At 40.0% G+C, this 25,464-nt stretch overlaps 2 protein-coding genes and 1 long non-coding RNA gene across 6 annotated transcripts; 2 read left to right on the forward strand and 1 right to left on the reverse strand.

Moving 5' to 3' along the window:
- Window positions 1-607: 607 nt before the first annotated feature.
- Window positions 608-9,620, forward strand: malt2 (MALT paracaspase 2). Of its 3 annotated transcripts, none has more exons than XM_034706067.1 (18): window positions 608-755; window positions 832-870; window positions 1,258-1,411; window positions 3,060-3,226; window positions 3,822-3,949; window positions 4,144-4,288; window positions 4,368-4,555; window positions 5,121-5,217; window positions 5,360-5,410; window positions 5,713-5,799; window positions 5,919-6,122; window positions 6,361-6,538; window positions 6,623-6,697; window positions 6,859-6,986; window positions 7,899-8,048; window positions 8,184-8,341; window positions 8,516-8,653; window positions 8,918-9,620. In XM_034706067.1, exons 3-18 carry the CDS (start codon window positions 1,290-1,292, stop codon window positions 9,353-9,355), a joined length of 2,454 nt encoding a protein of 817 aa, XP_034561958.1. In that variant the 5' UTR covers window positions 608-755; window positions 832-870; window positions 1,258-1,289; the 3' UTR covers window positions 9,356-9,620. The 3 variants fall into 3 exon arrangements, with proteins under 3 accessions (XP_034561958.1, XP_034561942.1, XP_034561951.1); XM_034706051.1 differs by having other exon boundaries at window positions 609-755; window positions 3,819-3,949; XM_034706060.1 differs by having other exon boundaries at window positions 755-870; window positions 3,819-3,949.
- On the reverse strand, window positions 7,835-10,357 carry LOC117828764. The gene is made up of 3 exons (XR_004634489.1): window positions 9,990-10,357; window positions 8,190-8,336; window positions 7,835-8,053 (listed from the first exon to the last, which is right to left on the reverse strand). It is a non-coding gene; the product is annotated as an uncharacterized LOC117828764 (long non-coding RNA).
- On the forward strand, window positions 10,047-19,937 carry safb (scaffold attachment factor B). 2 transcript variants are annotated; one of them, XM_034706040.1, is made up of 21 exons: window positions 10,047-10,344; window positions 10,710-10,800; window positions 12,492-12,556; window positions 12,735-12,935; window positions 13,025-13,084; window positions 13,182-13,221; window positions 13,983-14,415; window positions 14,769-14,812; window positions 14,899-15,008; window positions 15,147-15,296; window positions 15,594-15,679; window positions 15,964-16,013; window positions 16,126-16,205; window positions 16,378-16,520; window positions 17,367-17,478; window positions 17,676-17,872; window positions 18,022-18,184; window positions 18,579-18,661; window positions 18,774-18,832; window positions 18,978-19,032; window positions 19,154-19,937. In XM_034706040.1, exons 1-21 carry the CDS (start codon window positions 10,192-10,194, stop codon window positions 19,269-19,271), a joined length of 2,493 nt encoding a protein of 830 aa, XP_034561931.1. In that variant the 5' UTR covers window positions 10,047-10,191; the 3' UTR covers window positions 19,272-19,937. The 2 variants fall into 2 exon arrangements, with proteins under 2 accessions (XP_034561931.1, XP_034561922.1); XM_034706031.1 differs by having other exon boundaries at window positions 10,048-10,344; window positions 19,151-19,937.
- Window positions 19,938-25,464: the final 5,527 nt, after the last annotated feature.

Raw genomic sequence — 25,464 nt, forward strand, 5'->3', positions numbered from 1 at the left:
CGGCTCATGAATTTCCTTCTCTTTTCTGAAATCTGATCCCTCGGTTGAACGTGGAGCAAACACAGAGCAAATTTCACTCAAATCAGGCAGTTCATTTAGAGGTGGTAATGATGGCTACAGTTCTCCACCTGAGCATCCATGGCCATATCTTCAGCCCATGTTAGAGGTTTTTTAAAATGAAGAATGATATCATTCGAAATGTTCATCCTGTTTCCCACTCTGCCCAAACATACAACAACTCACTGTCCAACCTGAGAAAGTGTGTTGAGCTACGTAATATTTCATTCCAGATGAACATTTCAAACTAAGTTGTCTGTGTTCGTAGTAAGTTAGATGCTGTTTTTATTCCATGGATTATTTTATTTTTTTAGAGATTTCAAGTAATGTTTTCTAGATAAACATAATATAACAGAATGTACTCCTATGTATTCTTGACTGCACTCATGTATTGTGAAAACACAACATTTTGTGATTTTTTAAAAAGTACTTTGAATACTTAAGTATTTTAAAAAGCAAGTACTTCAGTACTTTAACTCAAATAATAATCTGACAGAGCAACTTTCACTTGTGTTGGCGTAATATTTGACCTGAAATATCTATACTTTGACTTAAGTGATGAAGCTGTGTACTTTGTCCACCACTGGTTTTTACTGTTAGTTTCATGTACATGTTGCTATAACAACGCTTCATGCAAATGATGATGGCCAAATTGAGGAACCGAAATGAGAAGCAAGTCACCAGGAGAACAAAATCACGTAAGATTGGAAGAGTATTAAGGGTGTGAAATTACCCGGACTCTTCTTTAAATTTTTGCTTCTTCCTTCTTTTCAGCAACTGACTTTCCTGAAAGAGATCGAGCTTTTTAAATCGGTGAGTCCAAACTTTTATGAATAAATTATAGGCTGCATATTCGTTGCGGAAGCGACAAGTGGCATCTCATGGTTTATCGACGTCGTGGATTTCATTTTGTTGCTTCGCGGATGCTCGACTTATTTCTTCTACGAAACTAAACCCTCATTTTATGTTATCTTTTACAGTAAGACTACAGATGGGTTTTTATAGGGTTAAACACTGGATATCCCGCTGTTGTTTACATTTTGTAGTTTTGGAACTCATCCAGTAGTTGCACTGTAGTAGTTCATCTTTACGAGTCACATCCGCAGTCTGGACTCACAATGCTGAGCTACGCGCTGGAGCTGAAAGTTAAAGGTAGAGCAGTTTACTGAGAGTTAATTTCTGTTTCTCTTGGGTGTTTAGCGGCGACAAACACGGAGTAACTGGGGTGGAAAATGAATATTAGTACTTTGAATGAAGACGTCTTGAAGAGACTGTCAACGATGTTGGACAACGCGACTTGTGGATGGAGGCAGCTTGCCAACGCTGTGTCTGAGCAACCAAAGCTCTGCTGCAGGTGAGACATTGAAGGTATCACACTAAGAGTGTGGCTACAATACGTTTGTGTTACTATAATTGAAGCCATTGTTCCCATGATTAATCGTTTGAGCGTCATATACTAGAGGGGCTTTTGATAATGCATGATAACTAAGTATGGGGAACAAGTTTGTCCCTCCAGAATTCTGTATGGTTCTGAAAGAGCTTTGGGGCTTTCCCCTTGCACCTGCTGGCCCTTTGACTGTCTTCACTCCAGTTGTGGACAAAGTACACAGCTTCATTATTTAAGTCAAAGTATAGATACTGCAGGTCAAATATTACTCCAATACAAGTGAATGTTGTTCAGTCAGATTATTACTTGAGTTAAAGTTCTGGAGTACCTGCTTTTTAAAGTACTTAAGTATTTAGAGTACTTCTTAAAAAATCTCAAAACGTTGTATTTTCAAAATACATAAGTGCAGTAAAGAATACATAGAAGTACATTCTGTTACATTATGTAAAAAAAAAATCTCTAAAAACTATACTATTGAATAAAAACAGAAACTAAGTTACTCCAAGCACAGACAACTTAGTTTGAAATGTTCATCTTGAATTAAACAAATGTAACGTTGCTCAGCACGCTTTCTCAGGTTGGACAGTGAATTTTTGTATGTTTGGGCAGAGTGGGAAACAGGGAGAACATTTCAAACGATACGTATCATTCTTCATTTGAAAAACCTCTAACACGGGCTGAAGATATGGACTTGGGTGCTCAGGTGGAGAATTATAGCCATCATTACCATCTCCACTTGAACTGCCTGATCTGAGTGAAATTAGCTCTGTGTTTGCTCCACGTTCAACTGTGGGATCAGATTTCAGAAAAGAGAAGGAAATTCATGAGCTGACTTCAAAGCAAAAGTGTTGAGTAACTAGAACACTGATAGAAATGTAGTGGAGTAAAAAGTATGATAATTGTCTTCTGAATGTAGTGGAGTAAAAGTAACAAGTTCCCCCCCAAAATAATACTCAAATAAAGTAAATGGTAAAATGGACTTGTACTTGTATAGCGCTTTTCTAGTCTGTCTGACCACTCAAAGCGCTTTTACACTACTCGTCACATTCACCCATTCATACCCATTCACTCACTGATGGTTGAGGCTGCTATGTAGTGAGTGACCATCAGTATTAACTAATTTCATTCGTTCACATTCACACACTGCTGAACAACAGAGGGAGCAATTTGGGGTTCAGTGTCTTGCTCAAGGACACTTCGACATGTGACTGCCAGAGTTGTGATCGAACCGCCAACCTTCAGATTGATAGACGACCGACTCTATCCACTGAGCCACAGCCGCCCAAAGTACAGATACTCAAAAAATGTACTTTAGTACAGTACTCAAGTAAATTTACTTTACTGTCCACCACTGAAGGTATCACACAAAGAATGGGGCCACAATAAGTATGTGATACTATAAATGTTTATTCAAGCCATTGTTACCATGATTAATCGTTTGAGCGTCATATAGGCTACTAGAGGGGCTTTTGATAGTGCATGGTAGGGAACAAGTTTGTCCCTTCAGAATTCTGTATGGTTCTGAAAGAGCTTTGGGGCTTTCCCCATGCACCTGCTGGCCCCTTTGACTGTCTTCACTGTTACTGACACTTCCCATTGTACTCCCTCCCTGCAGTGAGAGAGAGCTGACCGCCTGCTCCCTTCAGGTGCTCAGTGCTGCAGGCAGCCCAGGACGCACCCTCCTGGCCTGGCTGGCCGATCGTTCCTGCTCCCTCGACTTCCTGCTTCATTGCCTGAGGAAGATTGACCACCAGGAAGCTGTGCAGTACCTCACCTCCATCGGTAAAGCAGAACTGATTGGTGCAACAAACATGCAAATTTATAGAGATGCTTAATAAAGTTGCTGTCAGCTATAAAAATATGCTTGAGGTAAACTTGTTTCCTTACATTGTTCTTTGTTGAGTAACAGCAGAATGTGACTAGAGATCAATGACACTCTTAGCCCTTGATTTAAGCAGTTTAGTCTGCAGAATTAAAGTGATGGTATTTGTCCATAGAATGAGTTACTTTAAAATTGGAGGTAATACCAAATGCACAGTCTCCCATCTTCACATCTTCATAATCCTGCAGACAATGAAGGATGTGTTAAAGCATTTCCAGATTCATTGCTTCCAATAAATGTTATTGTGAAAAATTTACAGTTACTATTAATAATTCTTTAATAGGTAACCAGAGTGTTTATACTTTCAGTTTGTTTTGTGATTATCAGGAAGCAACAGTCCTTGCCTTTTTTCATTTATATTTTTATCGTCAGCATGTTCAAGCTTGTTAAATCGCTGTGTATGGCGTAACTGTTAACATTTTTGTTGCGGCATGTGCTTGTGTGTGTGTCTTGCGTGTATCTTTGTGTATGTGCATTTGCATTTGTGTGCAGTAGCAGAGCTGATACAGATCACAGTGCAGCCTCAATCTCAGCCCACCACAGTGGGGGGCAGGGTGGTACTGACGTGCAGAGCCTCAGGTCCACCTGGACTCGGCTACCAGTGGTTCAGAGGAAAAGATGAGGTCAGTCCAACATCTCTTGATTATGTTACTGAAAAGATCAACAATAGAACCTTGTTAAATGTCCTTTTTTGTTGCATCTGCCTCCTTTACTCAGTTTTGATTTAAATACTGTGATGGGGTTGAGGGAGATTGTTCCTTTTGTTGATAGTTATTGTCAAATGAGAGCTAAAAAGTCTTTTTGTTTCATGTTTTAGATATTGGATGGGACAGGGTGCACACAAGAGCTGATTCTGTGTCCTTTAGCTCAAGTCCATCAGGGTCACTACATCTGTAGGGTCAACCATGGAGAAAACGTTGTCTTCTCTCAGTGGGCTCAAGTTCGCTGCATCCTCTCTCCTGGTACCTCCTGTCTCTTCTTTTTCTCTACATTTTGTTTTTATCTTTTGATTTAATGTCCCACTTAACATTCACATCTCAGGCTGCAGTAGCAGTCTCTTTCCAGGCTCAGTGAGTGGGCTGCGTATCACCCATCAGCCTCAGTCTCAAGCGGTGTCTGAGGGCGACACTCTTTTCCTGGAGTGTAATGCAGAGGCCAACCCTCCACCCAAGTATGAGTGGTATCACAACACTGTGCCCATGGAACAACAAAAGACACGAACACTCAAGGTATGTGTTTTATAGACTCTGCTGTTACCTTGTGATTCCAGGAACTTCTCTCCAAAGAGCTAAATGGTTCCTGTGGCCCATTGTTGTCTGTGTTTCTACTGTGGCCTGAAGTCCTGTGAAGATAATGCAAGTCAGACTAGTGACTAAGCTGATGGGTATATTTTGACAGTGTAATACAAAACTAAACTAGTATGCATTCCTAAGGACTCCTTACGTGTTTCAACAGCTGTTGTAACTCAACAACCACTGACACGTTCATTTCTAAGTCACCAGTTAATAGGTCATTCTTGAAACTGTAATGCCAGGAGCTGACAGAGACACATTCCTGCTATCAGGCTCAAAGAAGACCACTCACTGACTCAGTTTAAAAAAGGTTTGATAATCACAAAATTTTGATGCAATGGTCTCAGATAAAAGTATTTTGGTGGTATTATTTTTTTTCTGCTGTTTTTCAACTGCCATTCACCACTGTAACGTGAAAATAACTATCCTTCAAAATTGAAAAGAAACTTATGTGTAAATAATTACTGCTGTTAAACTGTAGTATTTCTTGTATTTCCTGTAGATGCCATGTGTGACAACAGCAAACAGAGGACAGTACAGATGCAAGGTGTTCAATTTGTATCACGAGGCATTGAGCAGCACAGCAACAGTCACCATTGGTGAGCATCAGGCACATTTATTTTGTCAAATTGTAATTGTAAAATCTTCACTAACAGTGAACATTTTTAGACCCAGAGCCACACTTGAGCAAAAGTGCACTTCTGTGCAGCAAATAACTTCCTGTTTTGCACTTTTATGCAGGCCCAAGCTCTATCACTGAGGCAACCTGGGTAGAAGTTGATCGTGGGCGAGGTATTTTTTTTTTTTTTTTTTTTTTTTTTTTTTACATATTCTGTTTGCATATTCAGAAGGAAATAGAGGAACTTAAGTATGGTGGTAGTTTTTGCACCATGGTTTTTTGTACAGAAAGAGTTTCATGTTACCTACCTTGTTTCTGTCAAGGCAACACATCTGCTGCTGTATTGTTGTACATCACGTGTGGTTCTCAAGCAGTGAATAACTGAAAAGATCAATTAAAAAACCTTGAGATTTAAGATCAAACTACATTAGATTATTTATTATTATTCAGTAATATGTGTATACTGTGCTGACAGACTCACAAGAAGTCCACAGGTCAGGAGCAGGTATATACCCACTACAGCAGATGGGCAAACCATCACCATCAGTCAAACGTTTCTATGGTGAGTTTTGGCCCTAAAGATAATGTTGTCACAACACAGTAACTGTGGATCTGAAATGAGACATGTCATTTTTCCATGATAATGTTCTTGCAATGTTGCCTTTTCTTTCCCCTCCACAGCAACAGACAAAGTTGCTCTCCTGATTGGCAACATGAACTATGTCTACCACACTCAGCTGTCTGCTCCCATTGCTGATGTCCATGAGTTGACCAACCTCCTCAGACAAATGAACTTTAAGGTGGTTTCTCTGCTCGACCTCAACTGGCAGGAGATGCACAGCGCTGTTACAGAGTTCCTCTTGCTGCTTGACAAGGGGGTCTATGGTCAGTCTCTTGTCCATCGCGATTATATGTTTAGTGTGTTTAAGATGTGTTTCCTATCTTAACCTTTACTTTAAAAAAACTCAGCCACTACGTGATAATTAATTATTATGTGTGTAGTAACTTGTTCTCCGAAAAGCATTTACAAAATACATGTACAATTTAAAACATTTTTTTCTAATCAGTCATGATTTTATATGCTTTTCATGCTAAGCTAATGCCACTCCTTTACTTTCCTCAGGTTTGCTTTATTTTGCTGGCCATGGTTATGAGAATTTCGGCAACAGTTTCATGGTTCCCATCGACGCACCGACCTCCTACACATCAGAGCACTGTGTGTGTGTTCAGAAAATACTGACCAGGATGCAGCAGAAAGAGACAGGGCTTAACGTGTTTCTGCTGGACATGTGCCGCAAAAGGTCTGAGTGTTTCTCATAAACTGATGAAAGAATCTAATTTTACATTGTACATTCATATTTATGTGTCTCATTATTACTTTTTAGAAACCCAAATGATGATATCATTGTACAACCAGGATTGCTTAAGGTGACAGCTAATATAGTGTTTGGATACGCCACGTAAGTTCCATCTGACACATTAAATCTCAAGCTGTTATGATGTCCTCGCTCCTGTTTGTTAGCTTTAATTTTATATAGTGTTAACATAGAAACAAATGTCTGAATGAATTTCTTTGCTTTTAGCTAAAAGGTGTCACTCATATGTAGCTTGTTCTGTTTAGATGTGTGGACGCAGAGGCGTATGAAGTGAAGAGAAAAAACGTCTCAAATGGCATCTTCATCAGTTTCCTCAAGCAAAGAGTCTCGGAAGACGAGAAGGTCACAGTCATGCTGGACAGAGTGGCTGAAGGTAAGCTGAGCACACAACAAGTATGAAATCTAACATTTAGGCCTATTGCAGATTTCAACTAACTCATACAAAAGGCCATCTCCGTTCCAAGGAAGTTATGGCTGCAATTAACTTTCAATACTTTCAATGACTCAAGTCATTGGACTCACTGGGGGCTGTTGTGGAGAGATGCACACAGAAGAAGCTAGAGGTCATTCTAAATTACACAGATCATCCACTTCACAACTTCTTTGTGGACCAGAGAAACAGCGGCAGTGGACGGCTCATCTCTCTGCGCTGCAGGACTGAGAGATACAGAAAATCATTCACCCCTGCAGCCATTAGGCTTCATAACTCTCTAGCCAATGGGAGATGAGCTGACAGACACCTGAATTACTTGTTTTATGTGATTTATATAATTGTATCTGCTAGACACCTGAATTTCCCTACGGGGATTGATAAAGTACATTCAATTCTATTGAAAATAATTTTCTCCCAGTCTTTTGTACTGCTTTATTGTATGGAGATTGTGCCTACATTTTCACATGTTTTTCAAGTAACTTCTGCATCTGCTCACCTATGGGTGACCTGCAGACTATTTGATAGTTGTTTGGGTAACATCTGATTCTTTTTTTATTACATAATTTAAAACAATAAGTGTTGTTACAACTTTATCAAACTAACCACTGTAGTATTGTTCTCTATAATTGAAATGTCTCTATGTGTTACTGACACACCTAGCAACATCATTGTTGATATTCGTTCCACCTGTGCTCTTCCTGTTATGACAGTAATCTATTGTGAGGGACTTCCTTTTGTAGTCCCAACCACATACCACTCATGTCATGTTGCAGTATTGGCAAGCGATTGGACCCAACTGTTAAAGCACTAATAAATGGATGCTTTGTATTTAAGTCTTTTATTTCTCACCAGATATGGGTCATTGTAGGATCACTAAGGGGAGGCAGGCTCTGGAGCTGCGCAGTAATCTTTCAGAACGACGTTGCCTCACCGACCAGATACAGAGCTCTGACTGTTCTGCCTCCCAATCTGTCCGAAACCTGCAGTGGGCTGTTGCTCATGGTAATCTGTTCCAGAAAACATAAGCCCAAATAAGTTAATATTTCAAAAGTGCTTATTATTTTTGCAGATAGCTTTATTTTTTTTTATTGGCATAATAGAGTAAAGCATACCTAAGTCAGTTATTTTTGTTCACAGACCTACCAAAGAGTCGATACCTGCAGTTTGACTGCGGAGTGAAGGTGCAGCTTGGATTTGCTGCAGAGTTCTCCAACATCATGGTCATCTACACTCGGATTCTTGAGCAGCCCGAAGAAATCGTATCCTGTTCTGCTCAGCTTACTGACTTCCCTGCGGTGCGTAAGCAGAAAAACAGATGGAACGGAGATTTTAGAGACACAAAAGCACAATTGTTTTATCCCCTGAAGACTTCACATACTTGTGTAGTGGAACCTCACAATACACCACCTTTTCATTTAGGTATTTGTTACTGTGGATTCATGTTTACTATATTCTTTTCACTTTGGTAGGATGTCGACATTGATCTGAAGCAGAGTAACCAGGAGACTCTACTTGAAGCTGGCAGTTTTATGTTGATTGAGGAAAGTCTTCCTTCACCAGAGGCCCCTAGTCTCTACACACGTGTCCGAAGCCTGCAAAGACTCAGGGTCAGACCTTTGTTATTGTTTTTATGATAAGTTCTCCTTTTTCTGTCAGAGGAGGAATCTGGTAAATGCTAATAATGTCAATAAAGAAAAAATGTTTTGCAAAATAAGGGTTGCTATTATGAGGAAACTATTTTCAATATTTTAGTCAAGTGTCTGTTAAAAAGCATCTCATTTGGGTTATTGTGCTCATCTGAGCAGTATTTTTTCTTTCTGTTTTGTCCTTAACTAAAAAAACCCACAATGGGACTTTTACTGTCTTTACAGGTGGGACTCACATTCACCATCTGCCTCCATTACACCTATTCCAACATGGATGATGAAGTGCAGGAAAGGCAGCCGGTGACAATTGGTAAACCACTGGTCTCCAAACTCAACCTGCATGAACCGCGACCACCTTGCACTTCTTCCTCCTCATCCTTCAGCCTTGACTCCTTTAACCTCACTGAATGCTCCTCCCTGACTGAGGCCTTTGCCTCTGTTGGTTCATCTAACGCATGGACATGTTATGCACAAACTGGAACACAGTCTAGCATCACTGACTCTTGCCCTTCAATCAGTGGCGCTAATGTTCCAGAGGAGAGTGACACTTCTGACTTTTTGGATGCACCAAGACCTCTTGTTACCAGCAAAAGTTTGCCTCTCGGCCAAGTGAATGAGACAAACTACAAATTCAGTGACATGTACAATTTTCATTCTCACTAAGCACTATAACACCTTCAATGACAGCCACATGCTGATAAATCAGAAGTACACAAAAACAAACAAGTGAGATAATGAAGGCAAAAGCCTATGAATATACTATTTTCATAAAGCTGACTCAAGCACCGGTTATTGAATGTGTTCCATTGAACTTAATTAGGTGTGATGTTTTGTTGTCATTTTTTGTAATACTTTAACCTGGGGGGACAGGGCTTTCTCTGTCGCTACCTCCACCCTCTGGAACTCTGTCCCCCAACACCTCAGACTCTCTCCCTCACCAACTTCAAGTCCGGACTCAAAACCCAACTATTCAGAAAGACTTTTAACCTATAATTGATTGATTTTTTTTGTATTTTTTTTTTGCTTTGCATTCCTTTGCTTATCTATTGTATCATTTTTTTTTGTAAAGTGTCTTAGAGAAACTTTTAAAGCGCTTTTATAAATTAAATATATTATTATTATTATTATTATTATTACTAAACGTTTTACACTGCTGATCAAGTGATATGCTATTATTGTTAAGGTATAAAGACACAACCTTCCTCAATGAATGAAATGAATTGTTCAATATACAAGCTTTTTAACTTTTTTGCATCTTACTCACAATAAAAGTCATGAGAAGAATTCCCTTTTTTACCTGTTTATAATGTTTATAACCCATAAAAGAGGAACGCTTTCCAGTAGGCACTGCTTTCACGTGTTCTGCGCATGCGTGTAAGTTAGGCCTCCATTTTGCAGTACGGTGCTAGCAACCTTTTCGCATACGAGAAGCTGCATCAGTATATTGAGTGCAATAAGGATTTATTCCTAACTAAGGCGACATTTCTACAACCAGTACCATGGCTGACCCATCAGCAGACACGGAGGTCCTGGAGGGCGCAGAGGTCCGCAAACTGTCCGAGCTGAGAGTGATCGACCTGAAGGCCGAGCTGAAGAAACGAAACCTGGACACCACGGGCGTCAAGAGCGTGCTATCAGAGCGACTCAAAAAGGTCATTTTAACTTCTCACTTTTAACAATTAGACACATACTTTGAATTACTGCAGGTAGTACGTAAGTGCATTGTTTGGCTTGTGAAGGCGTCCTGTCAAATCACGTTAAATGTGAAGCCACGTTAGCAGGAGGGGCCCACTCAGCCCTGCTGCTAGCTAGCATTAGTATTAGCTAACGTTTAATGCTTTGATTATCGTGTCTTTTACTCCTTTAATTTATCTCATTTAAAGCTTTACAGGTGTTTTACGTTTCTAAAGTCTCACTCTCTCTGTCTGTGTTTGCGTGCGTGCGTTCGTGTGTGTGTGTGTGTGTGTGTGTGTGTGTGTGTGTGTGTGTGTGTGTGGTTTCGTAAATCCATGAACAGGCGATTGAGGAAGAGGGGGGGAACCCTGACGAGATCATCGTCACTCCGGAGTTAGCCCCAAAGAAGTCTACACCAAAACGTCCTCTCAAAGGTAAAGTAAGCTTCAATGTGTATAAAACACAACGTTTACCATATATTATTAACTGTGAAGTCTATAATACGGTTTACGTGTAAACGAAACTTTTGTTGCATGATAATCTGCTTGCAAAAGGACACACGATACTCTCAATGTTGTGTCTCTTGAACATGGTGTTCTCTGTTCTATGATCATGCATTAAGAAATGCTATCTTTATTTATCCTCCTGTTATGTTGCGGGTCAAATTGACCCATTTTATAGTCTATTTTAGGCAATATATGGCTTCCAAAGTAGCTAAATACAGCATAAAAACCTGGGCAGTATGTGACAGAAATGGCGTCTCGATGTAATTTATCAACATCACTTCGAAAAAATGTAAAATAAACAAGAATCTGTCGTGTAAAACTTTTCATATTAATATTTACGTCTTTCCAATGTACATTAAAGCAAGTTTAACATTAGTTGTAATGATAAACGAGTTTCCTAATTGAACCATGATCTGTGAGAATTAAAGAACACCATTGCACTAAGTCTAAATCTTGATTTATTTGGTTAGCAATGGAGTTAAAAATGAGATTAAAATCAATGTTTATTGGAATTTTTGGGGGGTTTCTTACACTTTTGGATAATTGAAAATGCTTCAGGTCAAATTGACTCCGGAACATTATTTCTGTTGCTGAGAAACAAACATAACAGGAGGGTTGAAGACATTATCAAATGATGGTGGATATTTTAAATGTCCATGTCATTAGGTACATCTCCACTAAGGCTATAATGTTAATGTTTTATAACCTTATTAAAATAGAAGTGTGTTAATTGTTGCTATTTATATCTGATAATGTATTTAACCACTAAACTAAGGAGAAAATGAGTTCCAAGCTGAACATTTAAAGTAAATGTTACAATGAAACTGCACCTGTGTATGTCATGTAAAACTGAATAGTTAGACCAACTAGTTTCCCTTAATTTTGTCCTCTCTGGTACCATGTACAGCCTATTTTTTTTTTCAATATTATTCTTATTGTTTTAATTTTTTAGTGCAAAACACACAACATTTTTTTTACTTCCCTTTCCTTCCCTTTAACCCCCGGCCCCTACATCTCTTTGCTTAAGACAGAGTATACATAATTAAAGTAAGAAGAACGAGCAAAACAGGAGAGAAAAAAAACATAGGCCAAAAAGACAATGTGTTCATACAACTGCAAATTCCATATGTGTATCTTTTTAAAATTTAGCATAACATTTTATAGAGGGATAAGCAGCCTGTAAACTTCATGATATAGTTAAAAAGAAGACCAGATAAATAAAAAATAATAGCAAAGTAAGAAAAGTATTGTTAATGAATAGGAGGTAAAGCCTGTCTACCAGGATTAACTTTACACTGAAATATAGGAAGAAGTACATGCAGACAGGTGTTTCCCTCAGCAACAGTTGTAAGTCATGCCTCTTAATTAGACCAGTTGGGCAGCAGCATTCCTGGTTTTAGAGTTCCCCGCCTTATTTTAGACCAATCATCAGCAACCCATCACATCAGGTGGAACAACATAGGGGTGTGGGCTGTAAGGTTTACATAATAATGTAGGGAGGAGACTGCCACGTCGGTTTGTAGGAACACATTGAGATCGTTCACCTTTCGAAGTCAGTCAGCTCACAGTTCTGGAACATAAATCAAGACTTGGTCTAAAGTTAAGCATGTGTTTTATAGATACAAAGCAAGAGACTGATGAACCAGAGGACTGCACTATGGAGGAGGATTCCCACAATGACCATGTGAGTTTGCATTGAGATTCACTTGCTACATGCTGTAACAACTAGTCCTGTAAAAATGTGCCTGAGGGATTAAAAACCCTCTTGAGCAGAGTTGTTAGTAGAGGTGTTCTGATCCCCCTTTTCTTGTCCAACAGAGAAACTGCTGAATATTTGATCAGATTTTCCCTTTTCTTTACAGGAGGATCATCAAGATGATCACGAGAGCATGCAGGAAATGGACATCCTGGACATGAATGTCCTCGATGAAACAGAGAATGACAATGGAATACCAGCTGAGGATGATGAGGATGAAGCAGAGAATTTAGACGAAGATATGTTGTTGAATGAAGAGCATGACAACAGGGCGCTTGAGTCAGAAGACGAAGAAAAGGCTCGAGAGGTAAGAAACTGCTTCGGAAACAGGTCTCTAAATATTAACCTTTTACATCTCTTACCTTTTTAAATGTAACTGTTGTGTGTACCGAACAGATGGATGATCCTGAGATGTCAGAAAAGGATGACTCTATGACACACTCATCAGATCATATGGTATGTTCCCTCAAGCATCTCCATGTTTATTAATCTACAGTAAAACCTAACGTCATAAGACGACACACTCACTGAGACGACGTGCTTTACTTTTTAGCCTCGGGATCCAGACGCTACTGACGTGAAAGAAGAAACAGGTACTGTAGAAAATAGTTATTAAAAAGGTGGAGACATCTTTTTACAGTGTTGAACTTGGATTACAGACACTTTGTTTAGTTTCCATCAGGTGGAGAGACTGGAAGCCCAAAGGGAATTGCTGGCTATGTGTTGAAATTTGGTTAACCACAATTGATAAGTCACTGGTACATATATGGATTAAGTTTCCAGTTGTGTTGTTCTAGGAGTGAAACAGCAGTGGTTAACAAGTTGATGCACATTGACAGCAATTACATGTTAAGGTCAGGGTGGTGTGAGCTGTTGCAGGTGATTGCAGTGTTTCTAGGTTGCCACATGAAGATCAAGACAGAAGACCCATCAAGAACTATTACACGTTTTTAAAAACATGGACTCAGCTGGATATGACATTTCTGGACTTGTGTGCATCACTTCTGGACTCTGGGAGCGTCAAAAGCTGAAAGAAGATGAACTTCAGTGAGAACGTCCTGCAGCACTGCAGATCTTGTGGCTCTCTTCAGCCCTCTGAAGTCTTTGTCTGCTTGGGATCAGGTGAACAGTGGTTCAACTTGAGAAATGAGCCAGAGCAGCCTAGTTGTCCTTCAGCCTTTTGGGTTCTTTTCCAGTCTCTCATTAGGGTCTACTTCATTTTTATACATTGATCTAAAACACAGGCCAGTGGTCATGACGTTCCTAATCCAGGCCTTGCCAGTTCCTCGTTAACCATTGCTGTGTTTCAGAAGTGATTAAACTCTGTGCCATTCTATTCCTGTTAAATCCGTAGAAAATGACAAAGTAGCCGGGTCTTGTTTATCTGAGCCACTTAACGAAGATCAGCACCAGAGCCACGAGACGAGCCCCGAAGAAGAGCAAGCTGCCACCACTGCCGCAGGGGAAGAAAATGTGTCCGACACCTGCGCCAAGTCTGACATGGCTGCCTCTGGAGACGCGGAGAGCGACAGGGATGTTGCGGAGACCGACGCCAAAGAGGTCGGGGACGCACAGACCGTTCCAGAAGAAGAGACATTTGACTCTGAAAGCAAAAGCTTGCAGGCTGTTAGTGTAAGCGAACAGGGCACTGTGGGTGATGAAACTGTTGGTTCAGAAATGGGGTCTAAGGGTGAGGAGGATGAGAAGACAGAAGAGAAAGCTGCCGCGGATTCAGCCTCGACTGTGAAAGAGTCCTCTTCTGTAGAGGGCGATGATCAGAAAAAGAGGTTTGTTGCTTTCTGTCTACTAAGAACCAAAATGGCTATCTCTGTTGCATTGGCTCCTTTGTGCTAGAAAAAATTGGATGCTCTTTTGGAGGTAAAAACGTTTTGTGCATATGTGTGTTTCATTTGTCATTCCTTACACCCACCTGTCCCACTTTATTACTCATTAACAGTAACATATTGGGATTTCCAAAGGGTACAAATTCATTAATCACTGTTAAATCACTGCACTCTGGTACATGATGGGCTGATCACTGTCAGATCTGTATTATACCATTTAAAAAAAACACAAGTATATACATCTGCATCTGTTCTCACAGCTGAATGTTCATAGCTTTGTTTTTCTTTTTCTCTAGCTCTGAGGAGAACGATGGCAAGACTGAGTCTAAAGATGAAAAGAGTGAGTTAATGTGTTCATTTTTTAACCCCTTGGTGTTTAAATTCAGTGGATGATTGCTTATTAGTTAATTTTGTTTTTATGTGCAGCTGCTGGAAGTGGTGCTGCAGCAAGCAGTAGCAGGAATCTGTGGGTTAGTGGCCTCTCCTCCACGACCAGAGCAACTGATCTGAAGACCCTTTTCAGCAAATATGGCAAGGTCAGTCTCCGTAGACTATCTCTAACCCTTTTTATGATGCGAGAACATAGAAGTAATTTCTATTTAATATAAAAGTGGAAATTTCACATTTGTCTCCTTTGTCTTTATCCTCTAATTCTCTGTCTTGGCTTGCTGCAGGTTGTCGGTGCTAAGGTAGTGACCAACGCCAAGAGCCCTGGGGCTCGCTGCTACGGCTTTGTAACAATGTCTTCCACAGAGGAGGCCACCAAATGTATTAGCCACCTTCACAGGACCGAGCTGCACGGCAGGATGATCTCTGTGGAGCGGGTGAGGGTTCTCTAATTATTGCAACCCAGAGAAATTATTAATAGATATTACTGTAACTCAAGATGGTAAATTTCACGCTCAAAGCTGTTGCAATGCCTGTACATTAAAGAGGCGTGAAAGAAAAGTAATCACTATGCTTCTAGCATCATGTATCATTTTGAGATGGAAAAACTTGACGCTAACAGCTTAGTTATCACATGTAACCAAGTGCTTATAATAGAGATCTTCCTGTTAGTTTTAAATCGTGTCTTTTCATTCAGCTTTTTGATTCGACTTGTTAATGTGTGAACATTGCAGGCAAAAAATGAGCCTGTTGGGAAGAAGCCAGCAGACAAGAACGAAGCCAAGAAGTCTGGTGACCGGAGACACTCCTCTGACTCCAAGTAAGACTGCTTACAAGCTACTACATGTTTGACTCAAGTCTTGTACGTCACCAGCCCAGTATTTTAATCCAGTTTGCTTTTAAATATCAGAGGTGATTATATTTTTAGCATGGCTTATATGAGAGCTAAACTGTAACTGTAGCAGTTTGCACCCCTGAGCTATAAAACTCAAGACTAAAGAAGCCATCAGCTATATGAGGGGGGTAAACAAGTCATCAAAGTGTTGTTAAATTTCCGTTTAATAATTTGCATAGAGCTCACACTGTCTTTTCTTTTTTTCATAGATCTGAAGGAAAGGATGAGAAGTCTGAGGGAGAAGGAAAAGATGGAAAAGGTGATAAAGTGTTGTATTTTCCAGCTTTGATGTTCAAACAAAAGTTGAAAAGAGTTGCATCTGTGAAACCTTATTCTTTCTTTACCAATCAATTATTAATTTTGTTTGACAGGACGAAACGAGAGGACTGTAGTGATGGACAAGTCCAAAGGAGAGCCAGTCATCAGCGTCAAAACCAAAAGCAAAGAAAGGGTAAGTTCACACTTAGTCGTACATCACGCTGCTCCTTTAATTTGACATTCCAGTAATTCAAAGAAAGCTGCACTTCAGCGTGTCATATCTAATTTACAGTCATGAACAGTGTTCGTCATTCTGTTTATTGGACCTCGAGGCACTAATTCTTCAGCCTTTTTTTTCTTTTCAGAGCTCAAAGAGTCGGGACCGCAAATCACCCAGCAAGGAGAAGAAAGACATTCTGTCATTTGACCAGATCAAGGAGCAGAGAGAGCGAGAGAGGCAGAGACAACGAGAGCGAGAAATCAGAGAGGTGGAGAGGCGCAGAGTGACGTAAGGAATTTAGAAAATACTACACTCTAAGCCATCCATAGAAATAAATAAAGACTAATGTAGTATTAATTAAGATCCTTTGTAGTTTGGATCATGTATTTTATATATTGTATCAGACCACTGCTCCGTCTGTTTCTATGTAGAATAAGAAATAAGCTTATGGCCCTTTTCCACTACACAGTTCCAGCCCTACTCGATTCGACTCGGCTCTGCTCGACTCGACTCGGATTGGGTTTCTTTTCCACCAGCACCGACTCACTGTGGGCGGGATTGTCATAAACACAGCTGCGCGAAACTGCGCTCACGTTATTTTGAACGCGACACAACAGTCACAAACAGTAGAGGACATGGAGGCAATGGTGTACTTGCTGCTCGGTCTGTGGCCTTTTTTGTCGCAGTGAGAGAGGGAAGCAAAAGAGAGCACGAAAATACTGATGTCGTTTTTTTTTAAAATGGCGGGTTTGATTCCTGTATTGGGCGTCGCGCTCATGACTCTTCGGTGACGACAGTCTCTGACCAATCAGTGGCCGGCAGTCCGTCCATGTCACCTTTTAGTATCAGCTCAGCTCGCTGGGAACCAGAGCAGAGCAAGTACGAAAAACTGGTATCTGACACGAGGTACCGCGCCCGTGGAAACACAACACAAACCGAGTAGAGTCGAGTCAAGTTGAGTAGAGCAGGGCTAAGGTGGAAAAGAGCCATTAGTTTCTTGTGGAGGGATGAAGAAATAACCCTCAAAAGTTTTCATTGTGAAACCAAATGGTTCAAAACTGCCACAGCCTTGGCTTTTCCTCTGAAAACAGTACATTTGTAGCAGTGAGGTATATCTTTGCCCTCATCTTCCAGAGACCGGGATCGGGATCGTGACAACCGCCCAGACAGAGAGCGTGAGCGAATCCGTCTGTTCCGGGAGAGAGAGGAGAGGAACCATCTGATGAGGAAGAGACACTGGCTGGAGGTGAGATATTCCTTTCTCTCTGTGATGCTCTCATTGTTTGTTCCACTGGAGTATACACTGAGATAAAAGTTATAGAAATAGATAATCCATTTTGTATCTCTCAAACAAAGCTTGGTTCAATTTCTTATCAACAGACTTATTCTTTTTAAGTTTTCATTCATTATCTCACTCAATCCATGACTGTTAACTCATTCTAGGCTGAAAAACAGCGCCTGGAGGCAGACCGGATGGAGCGCCAATTCCTGGAACGGGAGAGAGTGCGTATTGAGTACGAGAGGCGGCGTGAGCAGGAGAGGATCCTCAGGGAGCGTGAGGAGCTGCGGCGGCAGCAGGACCAGCTGCGTTATGACCAAGACCGGCGGCCTGTCAAGAGACCTTATGACATGGACGGCAGGTAAATAGCAGGAACGGTGTTATGAGGCTGACAGACAAGTCATCTGATTTTGTAGCAGGGGTTCATTCAGTTAGGTTTGAGATCCTTCTGAGTCGCGGCATTTCATTTTTAAATCTGGACGGTGTCTCTGCTCTTTTTTTTTTTCCCAGGAAAGATGAGTGGCCTGAGAAGCGCATTGCCTTGGATGACCGTTATGGTCGCTCAGACTTAAGTCGACAGGATCGTTATCAGGACTTTGATCACAGGGATAGGAGCCGTTACCAAGACAACGTGATAATGGACAGACGCGACAATACCCGTAGTGACAGCCAGGTGAGACACAGCTCACTCTCTAAATCAACAGGTTACACTAACATCCTTCAGGCTCGGTATCAAACCTAAGGGCACCTCTTGCGTCTGCTGTCATAATCATGTTTATGAGGGTTTGAACTCTTGACATTGTTTGGTTACCAGATTAGAATGAAACTGGCACTCCAACCTGTTAGCAAGCCTGTTTGCATTGGTTGGTAAAATACAAATATTCATTCACTAAATGGTTTCTTGCAGCATCCTTATTTTAAGGCCGGAGAGCATCCTTTCCCACAAAAGCTCACTTTGTCACCATCTTGTAGATCTGTACTGCTTAATGAAAATACAACATGGATCATTGTAGCACCTTTCCTTGGATCAGGGTGTGAGATTAACTGTCCTGTGGCTCTGCTTGCAGCACTTCTCTGACCGATCAGACCGACATAGTAGAGATGGTCGAGACTCCTGGAGTGGAGGATATGACAAACGCTTGAACACAAGGTGAGTTTTACACTAAGATGGAACTGGCTCTGGTTAAAGCAACTGAACAGAGCTCTGCACTCACATTCTCCCTGAAAACAGGAATGTTTAAAGATATTTGTTTGTCTTTTAGGGAAGGAAGTCGAGACTGGGACTCGAGCCGGAAGGTGGATGGAGACAGATCATGGCAAAGTATGCAGTTATTTGTTTTTTATTGTGTGATGAATGCTTTGATAATACCACTTCTTCCATTTTAAAACAACATACTTCTTAACTCTAGGAAAACAAACCCACAGGGATCTTGAACTTTGTGTGTCTGTTTGTGTTTTTGTTCCAGGTAGAGACGGTGCCATCCCAGGCCAGAGCCATATAGCACGTGGTGGAATGACAGGGTGAGGATAGAACCTGAGATATTTCAAACACAACTTGGATTTTTTAAAACTTTTTTCACACAAATTGGATTTGTAAGAACAGTTTTTAATCGATTATTGTATGTTTCTTTTCTTACAGCAGCCGTGGAGGCTACATGAACACAGGAACATCTCAGTCCCTCTCTGGAGCTCTGAACAGACAGAACCAGCTGATGCAGGGCAGCGGGCTGCAGGGTGGAGCTTTCGGTCGACGCTACTGATGTCTGAAGACATTAGTGGAACCCTTTCAGGACGTCATGTCATGAAGGATGTGACCGTCTTGGTCTTGTACATGTTTTAAATTTAATATTCTTTTTTTGTTGTTTTCTTTGACACAATTCAAATCTTTTTTGATGGATACTTTTTTTATTTTTTGGTTGCTACCAGTATATATATATATTTTGTCCTTACGTTGTGTGTGTGACAAAGTGATCCTTGTATTTCCCATATGGTCAAATCTGTGTGGTTTGTGTATCACAGCCATCACTGCACCAGAAAGTGTGTTTTACACAGGTTGTTCTGTGGTGGGGAGTTATTTACAGCTCTGTGATGTAACTTCACATGTTTTTTTAGACGCCTGGGCTAATGGACCTAACCTCACCAGTCTTCCCAGTTTGTGTCTGGAACATTTTGCAAGTTTTTCCATTCTCGTTAAACGAGTCTTTGTCTAAACGAATTTGTTCAGAACTAAAAGTTGTGTTGGATGTTATTTTTTTATAACTTGATGGTTGGTACAGTTGAGCTGCTAGGAAGAAAGGTTTTTAATCTTCATGTCACGTTATGATGAACTCTTTTTTTTTTTTTTTCCATTTCAATCTCTTTTTTTTGTATATAGTATTTGATTTGTGTGATTGTTGAAATATGGTAATAAATATCCCTTAAATTAAGTCTTTGTGTTCAAATTCATTAGATTCTCTCATCAATCTTAGATTTTGTCTATGCCTTTTCATTCAAGGTCTCAGCTACTCCTGTTCTCTTTTGTTCAGTGTTTTTGACTAAATGATTTGGTGATTTCAGAGAGAATGTCTCATGCTGGTGTGAGATTTAAAAACTTGTATTCTTTCTGCTGCCCGAAACAGCACTACTCTTGAGTGGCACGTCACTTTTGAAAACTGAGGGCTCAGTTGACATTTAGAAGTGATATGCACTTTGTGTGAAATGCAATTAAAAATCCACCAAAGTACTTCAAGTTGCTCTTGGAGTTCTTGGCATCATCACAATCAAAATAATTTATAAGTAAAATAAATGGCTTTTACAAGTTGTTATCCACAGTACTGTGCAAATTGCCTCAGAACTGTGGATGAATCAACTGACTGCACACCAGTCAAAACTGCACAAGACTTGGGTTGTCCCTAGATTGGCATGTACTGTACTGTTCTTGAGTGGCACATAGTCATTGTTGTCCAGTATTACTTTGTACATGTTTAATTAGAACAGGAAACAACCCTTACTGAATGATGCCATGTTGAACTCTGTACTTCATGCTCATTTAGGTCATAAGTACACAAACTGTCACCATGTTCGTTTAGATATGACTTCCAGATATAACTCTTTCTTCACTTTAACTTCCTGATCTCATCTATTACTGGCTTTAAGTTCCCTTGTTACTAATAAACTTCTCTTTTCACAGGTACTTTCTCCCTAGCGTGAGCGTGAATGATGACTCATGGGGGAAGTACAGGGACGTAAACTATTGGGTGTGCATTCAAGCTTTTCACTGTTAAATTTTACTTAAGTTTGGGCTGTTTGGGCAGAACACTTATCTAGTAATTTAATCCGATAATGGTTTTAATCATTTACTTTCTGTTATAGATTATATGGCAATACACGTGACCAATATTGTGATTCAAAGATTCAATGAGATGTATTGTTATTCTTTAACATGTTGGTGAAAGTGGACAAGGTTAGAAATCAGGAACTCGGGTTCTGCTAAAAATTGAGTTTATTATACATATATATTTTTTAAATACAATACAACAACAACTCTGAGAAGGGAAAAATATTACCTGTGTAAAAACAACTGAACAATAATACAAAAAAGTTATGTAAGTATGTAGCTTTACTTTATATGTATGGGAAAGGTTAAAAAAATCTGCAGTCACAGTTACTAGAAACATTTATATGTATCCTGTGCTTCTAAAAACATCACTTGCATGTCAATGTGGAAACTCAGAAACAGAACAATTTGTTTCTATTAGAAGATTGTCCTGCAGTTTTTCCTTTTGTCCACTAGAGGGAGTCATATAACCATAAACAAAGACTCCAGTTTGTTGAGGTTTTAAAATTGTACAGACTAATCAACACAACTGGAGAATCTACTTCAGAGGTGTCAAAAGTTTTCACATTCATTACTCAAGTAGAAGTATAGATACTAGGGTTTAAAAAGACTTATGTAGAAGTTCAACTCAAGCTTTTTTACTCAAGTAAAAGTGTAAAAGAACTGGTTTCAAAACTACTTAAAGTATAAAAGTAAAAGTGATGTAAGGGGAAAAAAATGCCATTAAGGACAAAAGCTTAGGCTGCGCCACAGTGGCCTATAGTGCACTACCCCACCTCCCAAAAAAACATGTTTCTGAAGGCCATAATGACTATAATGTTATATTAATACGTTAATGTTGAAATATTTGGGTTGCACCCATTTCAGACTCATTAATGCCCATTGAAAATGAACGCATTTTCGTACAATGCAAATACATTAAAGAACCATATATGTGTACTACTGAGCATTAACGTGTTTCATGGAGCGGAAGATATGATGACTAGTTGCCTATAAGTATTGTAATGGTGCAAAAGTCAGACTTCACAGGCATGTTATCAACAGCCTTTATTGGAAATTAAATGTACATAAATGTGTTTTTTTGAACGATGACAAGCCGTAATGAAAACAAGCTGAAGTGAAATAGGAGTAACGAGGCTATTTTTAAAATGTAAGGAGTAGAAAGTTCAGATAATTGTGTGAAAATGTAAGGAGTAGAAGTAAAAAGTCGGCTGAAAAATAATTACTCCAGTAAAGTATTGATACCCCAAATTTCTACCTAAGTAAGGTAACAAAGTATTTGCACTTTGTTACTTGACACCTCTGATTATACTTCAACATGAACATTTTCAAAATCACAAACAGCAGCAAGTTGTAAGTTTTTGATGTTGTATCTGTATTCTCTATGCATATGCAGCCAGAACATGGCAGATGTGTCAAACACTGCAGATATTAGATGAGGGCATAGAGGACATGACTTCTTTGAGAGGAAACAAGGACCTTTACAAGTATCCATGAAGCTGGTTCACCTCTTTTCTTCCCATCACCCAAAATGACCACAGCAAGAAACTCACCCGATGTAAAATGAACAGCTTGAATCAGCTCAGCCACTGGGGGAGTGGAGCGGAGTAGGGTGTCTTTTCAAGTGGACCCACACATTTAAAGGTAGGAAAATGTTCACGTAAGCACACACATTTGGGTCCACGTAGAAGGAATGCACACTCAAACACACACATCAGTGATCTTTGGTGTCACCCCTTGCTGTGCTACATCATTTACCCAGATTCCTGGCCTGTGTTTATTTTCTCTGATGTCTGCTCTGATGAATTGTCTCACTGAAGTTTTTGTTTTGCTGCTGTGTCTCTCTCCTCCTTTCTGTAGCTTCTCTGTACTCACATCCAAATATTACTAAAGCATATGAGATATTGACCTCTGATTGGCTCTCAATCACAGTAGGGATCTGATATCTGGGCCTACATGTGGTGGCGGTACTCTCTGTTTCCCCTTTTTTAAAACAACATTTATCTCTCCTTTCTCATGTGAATGAGAAGACCCGAGAAGTTGCCAAAGCCCATCCTATGTTCAGCACATGAGAAATACGTAAACATCACGGAATTCACAATATATCACACAGCAGGTTGCGGTGCAGTGTTTCATGTTTTTTTAGTGGTTGAAGTTTTGCGTATCATCTGCAGTATTTGTGAAAGTGAGACTCTGCAGCAGGGGAGCGGAGGAAGGGTTCTGAAGTTTGAGTTGCATGTTTGCATTTGATGTTACTCTAATGTACATATTATGTTCCTCTTTGTTAATCTGCCAGTCACTGGACTTGAAAACACCTCAGCTCTAATGTGAGGCGATCCACTAGGAGCTTACTTCGACAGCAGAGGGAAAACAAAGCTGAGATAACATCCTTAATGTGTTTCCAGAACTGAAGGTTGGAGCAAAAGCCTGACCTTTGTGGAGGAGAAAAATCCAGGAAAGGAGGTTCATATGAACATAAATTACACTTCCCCCCTTTCTTGCACTGGTTCCACCATAAAATGTGTAGTGGGAATATCTTCATCAAATAGGTATTTCTGTTCACAACTTTATTTAAAAACTGAAAACTGAAATATGAGATAAAAATATGAAATACCTCCATCAAACTTAAAGGAAAAGCTAATACATCCTTGGATTTACAGTCAACGGTTCAAATTCTACTTACTTGTTTAAACCTGCTTCCTACACATCCCAAAGTGCAACTTGACTTCTGACATTTTGGTCATATTTTAGGTGTTCATGTTAATAGCAGCTGCTGTAGCCTCAAAGCTGTATTTAAAAAAAACTCTTTTAATTTTAAAATGATATGTCTTAAGTCGTAACAGTGACTCAGGTGAAATCACTTGAGGAAATTTATCTGACTTCACTTAAATCTCCCCGGAGGGTAAAAAGGGCTCTTTTTGCTAACATTGAATTCCATATACAGTATGGCTCAACAAAATCCTTTATACATGAAATCACCAGAATACCCCTTCTGTATTCTCTATGACTCTTCCTTCATAATAAAAAAACATACAGCCATGGAGAAAGTGGTTTTTAACTTTTCTAATCTTTCAAATCCATTTCTTCTCAGGAGAGGACTTTCTCAAGAGGATTCAGGTCAAACCCCAGACAGAAGTTTGAAAACAACAACAGGACAATGTAGACAATTTGGAAAATCTGTCATCTGCTGCATGTTAGCTGCCAGAACTCTAATCCAGGGCTTTGCGTGATCCTTCATGCTGAACATCAAGACTTCATGTCAGGCTGCTGGGCAGCAGCAGTGGACGAATGATGCAAACTGTGTTTTGGGTGCCAGAGACATCAAACTCAAAGAGCAGTCACACTGACGAAAGGAGAGTGAAGGCCAAAACCTTAGTCAAGCTGTGTCACAGCCGTCCAAAACCCTCATCATGGAGAGAAGCAAGTGGAAAGTCAAAGTCTGTCCCCTGTCACCCAAGGCTGTCGGAGGGGTACCAAACATTAAAAGCAAACTCTGAACAAATGCTTTCCTGTTTTGACCGAAAAATAATCATTCATCTGTCACACAGAAGGAACAAAACTCCCTACTCAATTAAAAACTTCACAGGTAGGTTTATGAAACAATTAAATGTAGAATAACAGGTTTAGTTTATTTAACCAAGATTGGGTTACAAAAGGATTTGAAAAATCAAAAGGAAAAGTCAAGACAAAAAATGAAATGACCATTGCACTGTCTTACTCCACAGGCAGGCTCTCATTCACTCCCCCAGTCCAGACACTTTGACCCTCTACAGCATTATAAATCAAAGAATTATGAAATCTCTTTCTCCTGACCTGACATCAGTGAGTTGAGAAAGGCATGTCTGACCAGACTGCTGCTGACCGCTGCATGCACAGCGAGAAGTCTCCACTCACTCTATAGCCTGACCAGCTGTCTTTATGGCCTGAGCACTGGACTCATTCTGTCTCTGGTCTGACGCATTCCTCCCATATCATTCAGATAAAACCAACAGCAAACATGTGAAGAAGAGCTTATGTAATGTGTAGAAAATGGTAAAGTAACTCAATCTCAACCGACACACATCATTATATGTGTTCTGAATTGCAATATGTGTTTATATCCCCATTGGGACTTTGTGGATTTGCATTAATCTGTGACTAATGTGTGTGAGCAATTGTGTTCCAGTGGCAGAGTGTAAAGGACAGTGTGAGCTCTGTGTGAACCGACTTACAGAGGACATGCAGCAACAGATGCAAACTTGCTGACCTATATGTTTCTGTGTGTGAGTGCATGAGTGTGTGTGTGCATTTTGATGTTATGTAGTTATTTTTCATGCATATCCCTTTGCAGGCACAGTATATGGACAAACTGTCCAAATTCTGTGTGGCAGTTCCCTCATGGGGTGTATCCGTATGGGACATGGTTTCATATCTTTTGACAGTAATTGTTTTGGCCATTTTTGTCTTTTGTTTGACAGGACAGCTAAAGAGGGACACCAAGTGTTTGGGAGGGATGACATGCAGTGTAGGGCCGAGGCCAGGAGTTAGACGTATCAATAAGCTAAACCAGCACCCTAGTTTGATATGTCTTCTTTTTATTTACAGGTCAAACATCACTCCATAGCAAGGTTGGCGTCCCAACTCTCTGCTGATGTCAG

This window comes from Notolabrus celidotus, chromosome 2 (genome assembly GCF_009762535.1).
Source record: "Notolabrus celidotus isolate fNotCel1 chromosome 2, fNotCel1.pri, whole genome shotgun sequence".
Taxonomy (NCBI): domain Eukaryota; kingdom Metazoa; phylum Chordata; class Actinopteri; order Labriformes; family Labridae; genus Notolabrus; species Notolabrus celidotus.

Excerpts from the sequence above, each read along its gene's own strand:
- malt2 (XM_034706051.1), top strand. The coding sequence starts at position 1,290 with ATGAATATTAGTACTTTGAATGAAGACGTCTTGAAGAGACTGTCAACG. Across the intron at positions 4,289-4,367 it reads TCGCTGCATCCTCTCTCCTG|GCTGCAGTAGCAGTCTCTTT; the intron begins GTACCTCCTGTC and ends TTCACATCTCAG. Across the intron at positions 8,654-8,917 it reads GAAGCCTGCAAAGACTCAGG|GTGGGACTCACATTCACCAT; the intron begins GTCAGACCTTTG and ends CTGTCTTTACAG.
- safb (XM_034706031.1), top strand. The coding sequence starts at position 10,192 with ATGGCTGACCCATCAGCAGACACGGAGGTCCTGGAGGGCGCAGAGGTC. Across the intron at positions 15,009-15,146 it reads TTTTCAGCAAATATGGCAAG|GTTGTCGGTGCTAAGGTAGT; the intron begins GTCAGTCTCCGT and ends GGCTTGCTGCAG. Across the intron at positions 17,479-17,675 it reads GGAAGAGACACTGGCTGGAG|GCTGAAAAACAGCGCCTGGA; the intron begins GTGAGATATTCC and ends AACTCATTCTAG.